Source organism: Lynx rufus, unplaced genomic scaffold, assembly GCF_022079265.1.
Source record: "Lynx rufus isolate CCGP_SWC_20201006 ecotype Redwood Valley unplaced genomic scaffold, mLynRuf1.p SCAF_12, whole genome shotgun sequence".
NCBI lineage: Eukaryota > Metazoa > Chordata > Mammalia > Carnivora > Felidae > Lynx > Lynx rufus.
Genome location: NW_025814826.1, coordinates 36,072,305 through 36,087,423, shown reverse-complemented (window position 1 = coordinate 36,087,423; position 15,119 = coordinate 36,072,305). Strand labels below are relative to the sequence as shown.

Here is a 15,119-nt window from a genome sequence, read left to right as displayed (position 1 = left end):
TCACATACTAATACAGTTAAAATTGTATGAATGCTTTATATAGAATAGAAATTTTTATTTAATATCCTCATTTTTTAAATGTTTATTTTTGAGAGAGAGAAAGAGAGTACGAGCCAGGGAGGGGCAGAGAGAGGGAGACACAGAATCTGAAGCAGGCTCCAGGCTCTGAGCTGTCAGCACAGAGCCCGCTGTAGGGCACAAACTCATGAACCATGAGATTGTGACCTGAGCTGAAGTTGGACACTTAACTGACTGAGCCACCCCTATAATAGAAATTTTTAAAATAAAATATTACTTATTCTGATCTACTTCTTTTTGCAGTAGACATTATCAAATATTTGTTAGTCTTTATTCAGTAAAGATCACCTGAGTAAGAAGTAGGTTGCTGCTGAATTTAGAGCTACAGTTCTGGAATGGTCCTTTATTTGATGTAATTCAACCTTCCTTTTCAGAGGAGGCTTTGACATGTTAACTCTCTTATTCAAGATTATACAGCTGATTAGGAACATTTATTATGTATTTAAATGTTTAAAATTTTTTTATTGAGACATAATTGACATACTACATTATGTTAGTTTCAGGTGTACAGCATAAGGATTCAATACTTGTATATGTTGTAAATGATTACAATAAGTCTAGTTAATGACTACCACATTTTTAAAAAATTTTTTCTAAGATTTACTCTTTTAGCAACTTTCAAATAGCACTTAAATAAGACGTCTTGTTTTTAAACCAGGCCAGTTTTTGTTTTGTTACAGATATTGTCTTCTTTTGTGAAGAGTTTCATGTCACTCTTGCTTTGAAGAAATGGCCAGCCCTACAAAACTGACACCAGCCCATCCTAAGTTCTTCCTTTTTAAATTTAATAGCACAAACTAGAAAAGTAAAGGACATAAGCATATGTTACCAAATACACCCAAGAAACCACTGTAATTTTATTTCTATAAAATTAATCAGAAGAATATTAAAGACTGTATTAGAGAGCCTACTTATATGGACTTGTTCAAATGCTTTTCTGATAGCAAAGCATTTAAAAAAAAACATTTCTTATAAAGAATTGAGTCTGCATGTTAAACTGTCAGTAATATATTCTGATATGCTCTATTACTGTCTTTCACTGATAACCTGTTATGGTGGTAGTTCTATAGATCATGAATATGAATTTGGGAATAAAATTTCCTCAGAGGGATTTAGAAGCATAATTGCCAAATAAAACCTAGAGCCTTAAAGGAATAAGGGTTTGTTTGGGGTGTTGAGAAAAAAGCATGGTCATGTCTTACAGAGCTAAAAAAAATCCTCAATAATTATAGTCATCTCCAGGTTTTACTCTAGGTCAGTTTACTCCAGGTCAGTTCTCCTGAGCAACCTTTTTTAAAGGACCATATCTGGTTTAGAAGCTCCTCCTAGGCTCCCATTACCTGTTACTTCTCCCATCATATAGTAGACACTGAATGAATGATACTTAACCAGCATTTTTCTGAGATAGGAATAGTTGAACAAAAGAGAATTCGAGTTAGCCTAATCTTTTATTGACCACATAAATTTATTATTGGAATTTAGACTGAAAAAATTAAGCCTCTACAAGTATGTCATCTGAAATAAATTTTTCTTTCTTCTGTACAGTGGATCCAAACTTCTACAGCAAAAACTTGCTTCTTTTAGGAAAGACCTATTTGAAGTTACACAACAAAAAGCTTGCTGCCTTCTGGCTAATGAAAGCCAAGGACTATCCAGCACACACAGAGGAGGATAAACAGGTAACACATATCCAATAAATTAAGGCAGATAGGTTTCTATTGAGGCACTATTAAACGTGAAGTAAGAACTTCTTTAAAAACTATCTAAATGCACATTGTTGAAAACAAGAGTATTCATTTCAAATGTGAGTTCATTAACATTTCCATTAATTTCTGTATGCAAATGTTTAGTTACTATTAACAGATGTTATGAGTTACTTGCTGCCTTATTCCTGTTTGACATACATGACAGATCAAATAAGATTTCTAAAACAAAAGGCAACGGATGTGTATTAACATGGAAGAGTCTTACCCAGTCACTGTTAAATTTTATTTTTACAATGTGCTATCCTAGTTTTTGGGAACTCTTAGAAACAAACCAGAGCCCACTTTATGAACTTAGATTTCACAAGTTGATATCTATGCTGTCCTGTTTATTTATAACGTGTATTTTTCCATTTTAGATACAGACAGAAGCTGCTCAGTTGCTTACAGGTTTCAGTGACCAGAAATGAGAATTTGTCAGAGAAGAAAGTACATGAAGTATCTAAGAAACACTGCCTTTTCATCACATTACAAAGATAATACATAAATAATATATAAACCATAAATGTGTTCTATGGCTGTTTTCTCAGTTTCTTTAATGTAACGATTTAACAAATTTAAATATACAAAATCTTAAGTTTCTTCACAGGTAACAAGGCAAAAGAAATAATTGCCATAAGAGTGGTAAGGACATCTCCCTGGCTCAGAGGCAGAGATATTGTGCACTTAGGACACCAACAATACCAAGTGGTATAAGACTTCTAAGGGAGGATGGATCACATCAGAATGGGACATCAATAAAAGAAAGTTTTGTTTACGAGGTGGCATTGGGGGAATGCATTGTCAAGTTGGACTGATGCAAAGTTGAGATCTTGCAGAGAAGATGCAGTGAAAATTAGGAGGTTAGGATGTTGAGGGTTCTTGGTATAAAGTAGTTAAGTGATGGATCTTGGAACCAACCTGCATAAGGAAAAAACTCAAGTCAGGAGAGGACGGAAAATGGGAGTGGTTTCTTCTTTTAATGTGACATAGACCCTCAAGTGGAGGACTGATTTTTGTCACTAGACAAAACCCAAATTCTATTTTCTAATGTGAAAGGAACGCAGAACTCAAGGGTGAAATAGAAATGAAGATGTTTTAAATAGGACAGTACTACTTGAGGCTGGGATGCCCCCACTGCAGAACTGTTTTATAAAAAGGATAATCTTGAATGTAACTTAGATAAACCAAAGTATGTGTAGAGGTGGGTTTTCCCCCAAAGGATTTGGGAATTGTATTGTTAAAGTAAACTCTATTGGTAGGGGCTGTTTCTGTGTTATCCTCGATAAAACCAGGATGTGTATGTATGTTCGAACTTGAAAACTTCATCTCCAGTTGCTAATCTTTTGCTATATTTTACTTACATGTGTATATATTCACATATTTATATATACATATTTCTAAAGTTTTGGAATTAATTGTAGATAACATATTTCATCCCTAGATATTTCAGCATGCGTTTTCTTAGAATAAGGACATCCTTTAAACAAAAACCCATTATCACAACAAAAAGTTAACAGTAATTCTTTTAACATCTAATATCCAGCTATTTTCAGATTTTCTCAAATGTCCCAGAATGTCTTACACTTTTAAAAATCCAGAACAGTTCTCCCATCTTTTTTTTTCTTCCTCACATCATTCATTGACTTTTTGAAGGGGACAGTCCAGTTATCTTCAATTGTCCCTTATTCAAGATTTATCTTACCACACTTTGAGAACCACTTTTCCATCTTTTTTCCAGTGATTTTAATTATATGTTAGATCTTCTTTGCCTAATTTTTTAAACTTCTCTGATTTTTTTTTTTTTATTTCTTTCATTTTCTTGTCTGTTTGAGTGTGTTCCTCCCATGTTCCTTATTTCTTCCAGGTCTCGTTTTCTTCCTCTGATACATTCCTTCCGAGATGTTTGTCTTTTTCTTGTTTTTTTGTTTTTTTTTTTTTCTGATTCCAGTCAGCAGGCATTTCACGTTTTCATGTAGTTTGTCCAGTTCTTTTTGAATTTCTAATTTGAATTTTTTTGTTTCTACAGTTTATATTTAACTCATATCAGTATAGTGTGTTAAAGAATTGTTTTCAGCATTTTCATCTGAAAATTTCTCATTTTTAATTTTCTCATTAGAGGGACTTTCAGTATTTTCTGAAGCTGTGATGTGTGTGTGTGTGTGTGTGTGTGTAGTTACCAGCCATACCAAGTAATCAAATGGGAAGTGAGGGGTTTTGATTCGTTCAAGGATAACTTCTGGTAAGTAGTTTTTGTGAAATTCAGTGAGAGAGCCTTTGGTGGGGGGAGGGGGAGTCATCTGATATTTTTTAGCACTATTAAATTTTTGCTTTGAAATCATAGATTCATAGGGAGTTGAGCGGGAAAAGGTACAGCAGTCCCAGAGGTAACATAGAACTATAGTACAATATCAAAACCAGGAAATGGGTATAGCCCACAGACCTGATTCAGATTTTACTTCTAAATGCTCTCACGTGTGTTCTATGTAATTACGTCACATGTAGATTTTTAGCTGACACTACAATCAAGCTATACAACTGTTCCACCAAGTCACAAAAAACTCTAGTGCTATCCTTTTATGGTCACACCCATCCACCTTCCCTCCCTACCACCATCCCTAATCCTGGTAACCACTAATCTCTCCTTTATAATTTTGTCTTCAAGAGTGTCATAAAATGGAATCATAGTGTATGTGACCTTTTGAGAATTGTTTTTTTTCATTTGACCTAATTCCTTTAAGATCTAAATCTAGTCAGTGGTTGATTCCTTTGCACTGTTGATTCTATTTCACTGTATTTAGTGTACCTGTTTAACCATTCACTGAAGAGTATTTAGGCTGTTTCCAATCTTTGGCTCCTATGAACATTAGGTACAAGTTATATCCATACCCAGGAGTGTGTGGTTGCTGGGTCTAATTTATAGAGCTATTATCTTCTTTCTAATAATAAGGGATAAGCTCACTTCTCCAAGATGTGGTATGGCTCTTAAGATTCTGATTTATGTGCATTTTGTCTCTACTTTTTGACTTTCCAGGAGTTTGATTCACCAGGTTTTACAGCGGTTCTTGGCATTTCCTCACCCACAGTGAGACCTACTACTTTTGGGAAAAACCCCTAGGACCCCATTTATTCTTCTTCCTGTGCAGTCCCCACTTAACTGTTCTTGTGTATGTTCCAGACGTGATTGCTAGTTTGAGATGATTTCCCCACATGCATGTGGACAGATGTTTGCAGTATTCTTAACATATTATAGACATGGGCTGTTGGTGATTATAATTACCTCTTCTTGTGGGTATCCTAATTTCGTTCTTTTGAGGATTGAGAATAAATATGGATTTGAAAAGTGGCTACTCTATAAAAAATCTGAAAGCTCTGTTAACTTGTTAGCAAAATTTTCCCGAGTGTTTAATCACAGACTGTGAACTAGCTATGGACTTTGTAAAAATGACTTCTTTCAGATGCACTTTCTTACCTATAAGCATCACCACAACAAAGAAAAAGCAGACACACCAACCTTAGGGAGTTGTGACGATGAAAGAGAACATGTAAAGGATTTATCAGTAAATATTAAAAAAAAATTTTTTTTTGTTTATTCTTGAGACAGAGTGAACAGGGGAGGGGCAGAGAGAGAGGGAGACACAGAATCTGAAACAGGCTCCAGGCTCTGAGCTGTCAGCACAGAGCCCGATGCGGGGCTCAAACCCATGGTGAGATCATGACCTGAGCCGAAGTCAGACGCTTAACCGACTGAGCCACCCAGGCGCCCCAATCAGTAAATATTTTTAAATGGTATTATCTGAGTTCTTGGTTGAGATTAGGAAGAGAAATTTTGGAATTCAGGAGATCCCACTTTTTGATGTGTGTTTTTGGTACTACATTATTTGGGAGGGTATTGTTTTGCTTTCATGTGACATTCACCGTAAAATTTATTTTGGACTATGTGCCAGGGCATTGTTGGGAAGAAAAAATAGGGGTGGATTACTTTGTCAAGGGCCATGACACCATTTGAGTGAATGCCCTGTTCTGGTCCATTGCACTGCCCTCTGAGAGCAGTGAACAGTGTGTTTTATCCTGTGACTGAGGAGAATACACTTGGTACAGAGGAGCCTTCGTGAGCTGCTCTGATATGGTCCGGGCTTTTCCCTTGAGATGTCCAAATCCCCAGTTAATATCTTAAGTTTGGCTTTTAAGATCAATGGATTAAGAAAACTGGGAGTTTTATAAGACCTTTGTTCTCTCATCTACATATTTCAACGAGAAGATTTTTTTACTTCTGCAGGTTCACCAGGGGATCTTCTTAGGTTAAACCAAACCCTCAGACTCAAAGTCTGCAAAAGGCTTCATGTGGCACCAGTTTACTCAGAAAGCTGTAAGGATAGGAACCACAGCTAGCCAGAAAGTCAATGTCAGGACTCCTTACATTTCAGAAAATGACCTTACAGCAGCATCAAGTATCTGGAGATTTCCCAGTCCAGATGCAACTTACCAGTCAGGGGTCATTTTTAACAAAAGCAAAATTGCCTAGTGGTATTTTGACACATACCACCCTATCTAGTTTTGAAGAGAAAAGGTGGGTGGTTAACTGAAGGCTGCAAGGCGCAAAAGGTTTATTAATAACTCTCTGAGCTTAAACTGCCTAGGAAGCACTAAAACCAAAATACCCTTGTAGCTGCTCTCCTTGGAAGATAGCTAATCTGATTGATGAAACTATTGTTCCTGTGATCCGTTCACTGGGCTCAGTTTGGTGGTGCCGTTAAGTTTTGCTGAAATGAAATAACTATGAATCTGTCTCTGAGCCTCATTGTTTTTGCCTGTTTTTTCATTTCAGGCATAGTGAGCCTGTCTAGTGCAGCACAGGACCAGGATGGGAAGACGGGAAAAGGTGAGAGATGGCTACATCTTTGGTTTCTCTCACTGCCACTGAGTATATAAATCAAGACATAATAAATCCTGCCTGTAGGCCTGGATTTCTGCAATTGGGTATGAAAGGTAGAAGGCCCTAATAAGTTCTCCCAAATAGCTTTTTTCAGAAAGCTGGTTTGGTCTGTGGGTTCTGTGTAGCGTCATCTAATTTCTTACCTGAAGAAAGGATAGAGGTTCAGCACCCTGAAAGCCTGTCTTCAGTCAAATCTGCTAATTGTATTCTCACATACCTCCACTGAATGATGTTCGAGAACTTCTGTCATGGCAAAATTCATTCAGCAGTGGTGCTTTCTATGGTGTAACTTAGCCCTTTTGAAGATTGGTCACCCTCTGTCACATAATGCCATATACATTAGCATTTGTTTTTAATTCTTTATGCTTCAAAATAGCCAGTGTCAGACTAGGATTTGGGAAAGGAGTCTATTCAACATAGTGGATCACTGCCTTTATTTCATCTTTACTATGAACTCTGAAGTGCAGAACACAATCTAATATGTAGAAAAATAAAATTTTGGCAAAACAAAAACTGTTTAGGGAAATTAAATTGTATAGTATTTTCCGTATGTACTTAGCAGTTAAATATGTTACACATAACATTGTAAGATGTCCGTTCCGTCGTTATAAAAAACTGAATGAAATTTACACTGCATATTGAAATGATACAAATGGAAATTAAAATTTCTGTATTAGTAAGGAAGCCCAGTTTGCTAAAATAGCATTAATATCATTCACATCAGATTTTAATTTGTTATACATCTTTGTAGTTCAGCAAATGCCCTTGATAATGAAAAATTAAAAAGTTATTAGGACAAAAATAATGATCTGTGTAAAAAGGGGGGTGGGGAACCAAAAGATTTTTTAATATGCTTATATAATTCAGATAAAATTTTCATGAATTTAAGAGGAATGAAGATATTCGAACACTAATAGAAAATAGACTCATTTGAGTGTTCAAATGCTTACACAACTCTTCAGTCCATCCAGTTTTATAAAACCAAAACTTTGAACACAAAAGCAAAATTGTTCACATTACCTTATTGTATGTTCCTAAGTATCAAACCGCATCAATTTATTATGAGTTAAATTTAAAGAACATCACAGATTTAAAAACAAAGTACACAAGTACCTGATTCTTTTTAACTCCACAAATACCTAGCATCCCAAAGTAACATGTAAACAAACCTCTTTGCTGCCTAATGAATTCTTTCCAATCTCTAGAATAAACTAAATGGCTTTGGATCTAGTATGTGCCTTACATTTAAGTTAGGGTTTCATTCATTACTTTGTATTAGTGATATAGCAAAGAGGGAAATTTTTCAACTATTGTACTTATTTAAAACAAATTGACAGGTTCAAATGCCTGTCTTCAGAAAAGCCAGCAGCATTTTTTTTAACATACTCAAAGTAAGATTTGGCCTAAGCCCTTAATACCTTCCTGAACAGCCATGCAACTAAACACCCTCAGGAGGTGTTAAGTAAGGGAGAAGATCATGAAGCAATTTGTACTTTTTTCTCTGGATAATAGAAACAAGGTAAAGCAAATCCAGATTATTTTTGAATGAACGGCTGTCATGTTTAATATACCCAGAGCTCTATAAAACTAGAGCCATTATCATATATGCTTATATAGATATATACTTATTTTTTAATAAAGTCTCTTGCTTGCTTCAAAATTTAAGGATGATCTTTTTCCTAGTCAGTCACTTCAAGGGAACAATAAATAAAGTAGAAAAGGATGAACTGTTTTGCATATTTCTGTGGAAGAACGGAAAACATTTATACTTTGAGAGGTTCAGAAAATTCACTGTACAGAATGAACAGCTTATATACACTATCTGTGCAATTTTTCTTGGCTGGGGTATTTAAATGCAAGAGCTCCTCCAAGACAAGAAGCCACATTCATTCTTGTCCAAATCCCTCTGTCTCTTCTATTGCAAAAAGAAGTTTTTCCTTTAGTTGTTCATAACTCTTATATGGTGGTAGATCCAAGCGATTAAAACTGAACAAAAACAAAAACAGATGTGTTTTTAATAAAACAAACTCTGAAAAGATTTCTAATACAATACTGTTTAAAGCACATTTGACAAACTAAATGGATAGAGGAGATCTAAAAATTTTGCCAGAGGTATTCTAACAATTTACTATTATATTAACACATACAGATTTTTTACTCATAAAAATATTTTAACATTTCCCAGAAAAAACTGACATTGCAAGTTGTCATAAGTCCCTCTAACTTCTCTTCGGTTTTTAAGTCCATTTATTTCATTCACTTACCAGTTATTAAGAATCTATTATATATCAGATATTTGTCCAGGAGCTGGTGATAGAATGATAAAAAACTAAGTTCCTATCCTTGTGGAACTTATATTTCGGGGCGGGGGAGGGAAGCCAGTAAACAAATACATACTTTAGTGCTTCCATTCCTGCCATACTTAAAAGAATTCGCTGCTCTGTTTAGCTGGATTAAGATTTGGGTGGAGGGAGGGTCTAGGGTTTTAGTTTCCCCTCTATCTAGTGAAACAGCTCTCATGTAGGTAAAACCATTCTGTATTTTCATTTTCTCACATGGAAGATTTCTATAGATTATCTAGGTTCCCTCCTACTACTATCCCTCTGCCCTTGTCTCCACTCCTGCTTAAGAGTCAGGAAACTTAATAATCAAGAGCCTTTTGAGTTTCTGAAACAAGGCAGCCAATTAAAATGGCCTGAGAACACCATTTTATTCTCTTTGTATGAAAAGTTAAATCTATTAACGGTAGCAATTAAGCAGACCATGTACCTTCTCTCCCCCATGCCCCCGTCACACTGATAGCTGAAGTCAATAAAAAATTTTTCAATACAGTCCTATATTAAGACAACCAGTCACTTTCTAATTCTTACATCTTTCAAATATAGCCTTTGCCAAATTCTTTCTCTTTACTGAATCTCTGTATCTCTTCCATCCAGATCGTTTGTGTTGGCAACTGCACTCTTGTGTCTCTCTACTTCCTCAACATCTCTTATATGGACCATCAAAATTTCCTGTCTACTGATCTTGCATCCATTTTTTTCCTGACTTCTCCACAACCCATCTAGCCTTATTACATCACTGCCAGAGGTCCTTTCATAAAAAAGACTTGCCAGTTTAAAAAACCTTTGTTGTGCTATTCTAAAATTGGAACTGTACAGAGGTTAGCATGGCCCCTGCACAAGAATGACAACACAAATTCATGGAGCCTTCCATTACAAAAAACAAAAAAAACCCTCTTAGTTTTCTAATTACTATGGATTGAAGGTATGGGGGAAGGAAGCTGTTTGGTATAGCCCCCCATCAATTAATTTAATGTTTTCCCAAAATATCACATGCTTTTCTGTTTCACGACATGCTCTTATGGCTCTCTCACGATCGGGAATACCTTTTTCCCGGTATGAAAATACTAATTCACTAAGAAGCAGTCCAAATGCTAAAACTTCCTCCAAGAATTCTCCTTGAGCATCTTATACAGACTTAACAATTCTCCTCTCCATAAGCTCTTTTTATTTTGCTTTTAGCATTTTCTTTGCTCTGTATTATGACTGACTAGTTTCTTCCATTATGTTCTAACACCCATGAGGGGCAGTCATCCCTACTCTTTTAACACTTATCCATTTCATTTAGTAAATGTTGAGTTAACTACATAAGAAAGTACATTACTTGAAAACATCCGAAACAGGGTTCTATTTTAAGACACCAGCCAAAGGACAGAGACACACCAAAATCTCTTCATCTTAGAGGGTACTTACTATATAGATATCAGAATACTGTTTTAGTTTAGCTTTTGTTTTAGTTCCAGCTGAGTCAAATTTGATACTTCTACTTAACCTATAAAAATGGAAGACCCTACCAATACTTTTGCAATGGACTGTTGGTTTTCTATACCAGTGTATACAGCCTCTGCTCTGAAAGTGGCCACCTCAATAAGCAAAGCATTGGAGAGGACAGCAGAACTCATTCCGAGAATTATCAAGACTTCCGCCATAGATCGTAGCAGTGTTTACCTTTGTCACTACTAAACTCTGGTGTCTCGGGATCTATGTTCATACAAATTCTCATCCCAATACCGTTAACTGTATTCCACTGATCTGAATTAAATCCTCACCTTTTCCCTTTCTTCCACCTCAGATCTCCATTCCTCTGAACTTCTGTTTTATGATTTGCAGTTTTCTAAGGTCTTAATAACTTGCCTTAACTAAAAACCCAGCTAGTCTGAAACATAACCATTTCCCTGCAGCCAAGCAGTAAAACTTCCCTCCTGTGAGGCACATACAATCTAGCTATGCAACCTTTTTCTGAACTTTTGGCTACCCTCTGTTGACCTCTTGGTCATATTCCTTTCATTCACTGAAAGTTCTGGCACCTGGGTTCATGGTTGTCCTCTCATTCACTTGATGATACGCAACACCCATGCATGACCTCCCAAGTTCTCATCTTCAGTGACCTGTTCCTCTCATTTACTGACTTTAGGATAATATACCTTGAACCTTGTCATCACCAGCAGGAAATTTCTAATTAAAAAAATTCCACTTTTTTTTTTTTTTGAGTGCACAAGCACAAGGTGTGGGGGCAGAGGGAGAGGGAGAGAATCTCAAGCTGACTCCATGCCCAGCACAGCCTGACACAGGGCTTGATCCCATGACTGAGATCATGACCTGTGCCAAAATCGAGTCAGATGTTCAACCAATTGAGCCACCCAGGCACCCTCAAAAACTCAATTCTGTCTTTCCAGCTTCCTTCAATTAAAATGCTAACCCATTAATCCATTACTTTGTCACCATCCTAGCTGTCCACAGACTCTTCCCGTCCTTATTTTGTACTTAAGCTACAGACCATCCTTATATCCACTACCTTGCAAGTACTTTCAAATCCCTGTTTCTTCCCCCTTTTGAACTTAACTAATCAAAACTCAAACTGAATAAATTCAGCCTTCTAGTTTTCACTCCTTGGACCTAACAGCTGAAAATTCCTGGAGGGGAGAATCCTACAACTAGACAGATTGGTGTCACTTCAGATCCAAGTAGGCAATCCAATATCACACATCATTCTCAGCCTTATTTCTCTAGTAGATACTTGTCTGCTCTGACAACTCTCATTCTCCTCAGAGTTTTTTTACTTTCTTCATTCTTAGTGACCTCACTTCATACTTTGAATAAACAGAAACCAACAGTGGTAATTACAGCTTACATCCAACATTTCTTCCTCTCCTATTACAACAAAGGAAGTATTCCTGTTTTATCAAAGGCTAATTCCTTAACCTTTACTCAGCATCTCAATTGTTTTCATCTTTCTTTGGTTCTGAACTCTCTCATCTACCTCAACAATCTCTCCTTTACTGGATTCAACAATTTAATCTAGGCTGGTGTCCTCAAATTTTTTTGGTTATGATCCTTTTCACACTTTAAAATATTGCAAATTCCCACGAGCTCTGTTTATGTGAATTATGTTTATTGATAAAAATGACTATTCTCAAAAAAAAAATGGTAAAAAAAGTGATCCTGTTATATATTTTTGCAAATCTTGATGTCTAGCCTAATAGAAGACAACTGGTTTCTGATATTTATATGTGCATTTATTTTGTTGCATTATATTAAGTACAGTATATGAAAATTTGCCCCCACATAGATATGTGGTTAGAAAACAGAGATGTACTCTAGTTTTTTCAGGTCATTGTGGCTATTATTCTTGACTATTGTACTAAATAAATTTGGCAATATTATACATAATATGGGTTCTGAAATCATACCAAAGAACTTTTTCTACTCTGTTATGTAAAACCGATTGGTTTATCTTGTACTCTGAATGGCTCTTTTTACCCATGCATGATTTTATAACATCATGCATTGGTCATTTGGAAACAGGGATTCACCAAGTTATAAAGTATTTCTAAATGTTGACACATTAAATTACATGATAGAAAAAAATCTCATTTTTAATAATACCACCAATCTCATCAGAAAGTCTTGGGAAGGCTTTCAAGCTCATGATGGTATAAACAAGTTCTCCCAAATTCTAATTTTTGCCTGAAACCTCAACTTTTATCATTGCCAACAAATGCTGTCAGTTGTTTCCCTTGAAGTGATAAGCTTCCTTCATTACTTTTCAAGAAAATGTCTGCCAAATACACGTCTGAATAAACAGTTTGTCAGTCACTCTCTCAAATAAAAACGGTGTTCCATCAAAAAGAGCAAGCTGGTTCAGCTTTCAACTCAACTGCCAAAGAGCCTCCCCTCAAGACAACCACAATTCTCTGGTGTGAATAAGAAGTGCTTTATGCAGGCTTCTCATTTTGTCATACAGAATATTAAAGAGATACACACTCAAGCATCAAGATTTAGTATATATATGTGTGTGTGTGTGTGTGTGTGTATCTATATATATATATATACACACACATATATGTATATTTTACTGCTTCATAAAGAACAATCTTGAAAGAGGTTTTTTTTTTTTGTTTTTTTTTTTTTTTTGCTTTTTGCTTTTTGCTTTCTGCTTTCTGCTTTAAACTGCAGGTATGTGATGTTGAACAATGGAGACGGCATTTTGGTGCCACGGCCCTGATTTGTGCTGAGGCACTAGTTTTATCTACCATTGCTTCTGCACCATAAATGCAAGTGTCAAAACAATAAAAAGGCAAATAACTGCTCAGTAGGAAAATAGTTCTCACCTCCTAAAAGAACCATGTACCTCCTAAATTATCCTCCTCTTTTCCCTGGATGACTAAAGCAGTTCTGTTAACTAATCTCCCTGCGTTTGGTCTTGAATCCAGTTCCTCCTCTGTTGCCAGAGTGATTTTTCCTGAATCTCATTAGCTGCTATTTAAAACTTTTCAAAGGTTTCTCACTACCCTTAGATTGAAATCCAAGTGACTTGTAACAGCCTACAAGGTTCTACATAATTTAGCCCTGCCTAAATTTCCAAATTCTTTTTATCCCTGTCTCCCCTCATTCACTAAGTTCCAATGACACCAGTCATCATTCATTTCCTTGAAAAATTATTTCTTACTACAAGGTCTTTGGAAATGTCCCTGTACAAAGAATGTGCTTTTTCCGTTTCTTCCCGCAGCATGCTATTTATCCAACTCCAACATTATGCTGAGAATCTCCCTGACCACACAACCTAGAAGAGGTTCCCTCTGGTTCTTATCTATAGCACCCTCTTTATTTCCTTTGAAGGACTTTCCTAGAATTCAAATAGCTTACTTGTTTGTCATTTGTGCTCCCTCCCCCAGGGGAGTGCAAACTTCATAAAAGGCAGGAAGCACTTCAATCGTATATTATACATAGTGGTTACTCTAAATAACTGGTGAATCACTAGATATATTTCTCAGTATATTAACCAAACAGAAATCATTTCAAAGGGTTTAGTTACAGAATGCCGTATTAATCAGTATGTTCTAAAAATTGAAATTCTGGCTACGTTAATGAATAAGCACTAATACTGGGTCTTATGTATTTAAAAAAAAAAACAAAACATTCTCTGACTTTCACCTTTCAATTTAGGATTCTTGAACTTACCACGTGTGGCTTCTTGGTAACCAGGTGTCTTTGCCAACTTTTTCAATACAAAATTTTTGAGGCCCATTACTTCCTAAATCAAGAAAACAAGACAAAATTTATCTGGTCCTTTAAACTTTTTGGTTTTGACAACTAGTTAAATGACTGAACATGCCACATTATCATGAATGACACAGAATACAATGTAAATCGCTTCTGCCTAGAGAAGCTTCTTATTGCTGCAGAAATTCAGCAACAGGAATTAAATTAGTGGAAAGAGACGTAGCTCTAAAGAATTTTGCTCCTTCACAATCACCCTAAAGAGCAAAGCAATGGCCAACCAGACTATGTAAGCAGACTTTCATTGGCTTACAAATGTACTTGATAGTAACCATTAAGTAGTCTTCTGGCAGATACCCTACAGAAAGCACAGAAGAATAATCCTTAGATTCAAGTCTACTGTATGTCTAAAGGCCATTATCATCACAAAGTTAGCTACAGAGAAACTGCAGAAAAACTGCATTTACCCATAAGCTCAGCAAATCCTCCTAGAGGCAAACGGCAGGTTCCAGTGACAAACTGTAATAGTCGCATCCTTACTTCATTGTCTGTCTCTTTCACAAACTGTGTAACAAAATCAAATTTACTTTAAAATACTAAATTATCTTCAGTAATTAAAATAGTAGACACTTAAATTGTTCTTAAATTTCTTCAAGAATTATTAAGGTTAGGCACATGTTAAATATACCAGCGATCTTACTTCAGTTAATCCTCACAATTACAACACTGATTGTCCATCAGTATTATTACATCCATCATACAGACAGGAAACGGGAGGCTTATAAATGTCAAACCACTAAAAGG

General features: G+C 35.9%; 2 protein-coding genes and 1 non-coding gene across 12 annotated transcripts in view; 2 read left to right on the top strand and 1 right to left on the bottom strand.

Moving 5' to 3' along the window:
* The window catches only part of RMDN1 (regulator of microtubule dynamics 1), a 55,388-nt gene extending 53,041 nt beyond the window's left edge, over positions 1-2,347 (top strand). For all 3 annotated transcript variants that reach the window (XM_047074106.1, XM_047074105.1, XM_047074107.1), the window contains 2 exons: positions 1,624-1,757; positions 2,201-2,347. In XM_047074106.1, the coding sequence (XP_046930062.1) occupies positions 1,624-1,757; positions 2,201-2,251 (185 nt within the window). In that variant the 3' untranslated portion in view covers positions 2,252-2,347. The remainder of the gene's footprint in view (positions 1-1,623; positions 1,758-2,200) is intronic.
* Positions 2,348-7,173: 4,826 nt separating this feature from the next.
* Positions 7,174-15,119, bottom strand: part of WWP1 (WW domain containing E3 ubiquitin protein ligase 1) — a 129,713-nt gene continuing 121,767 nt past the window's right edge. For all 8 annotated transcript variants that reach the window (XM_047074100.1, XM_047074097.1, XM_047074101.1 and 5 more), the window contains 3 exons: positions 14,783-14,879; positions 14,277-14,349; positions 7,174-8,742 (listed from right to left, as the gene is read on the bottom strand). In XM_047074100.1, coding sequence (XP_046930056.1) covers positions 8,643-8,742; positions 14,277-14,349; positions 14,783-14,879 — 270 coding nt within the window. In that variant the 3' untranslated portion in view covers positions 7,174-8,642. The remainder of the gene's footprint in view (positions 8,743-14,276; positions 14,350-14,782; positions 14,880-15,119) is intronic.
* On the top strand, positions 9,872-9,975 carry LOC124507987 (U6 spliceosomal RNA). Its single transcript, XR_006961197.1, has one exon. It is a non-coding gene; the product is annotated as a U6 spliceosomal RNA (small nuclear RNA).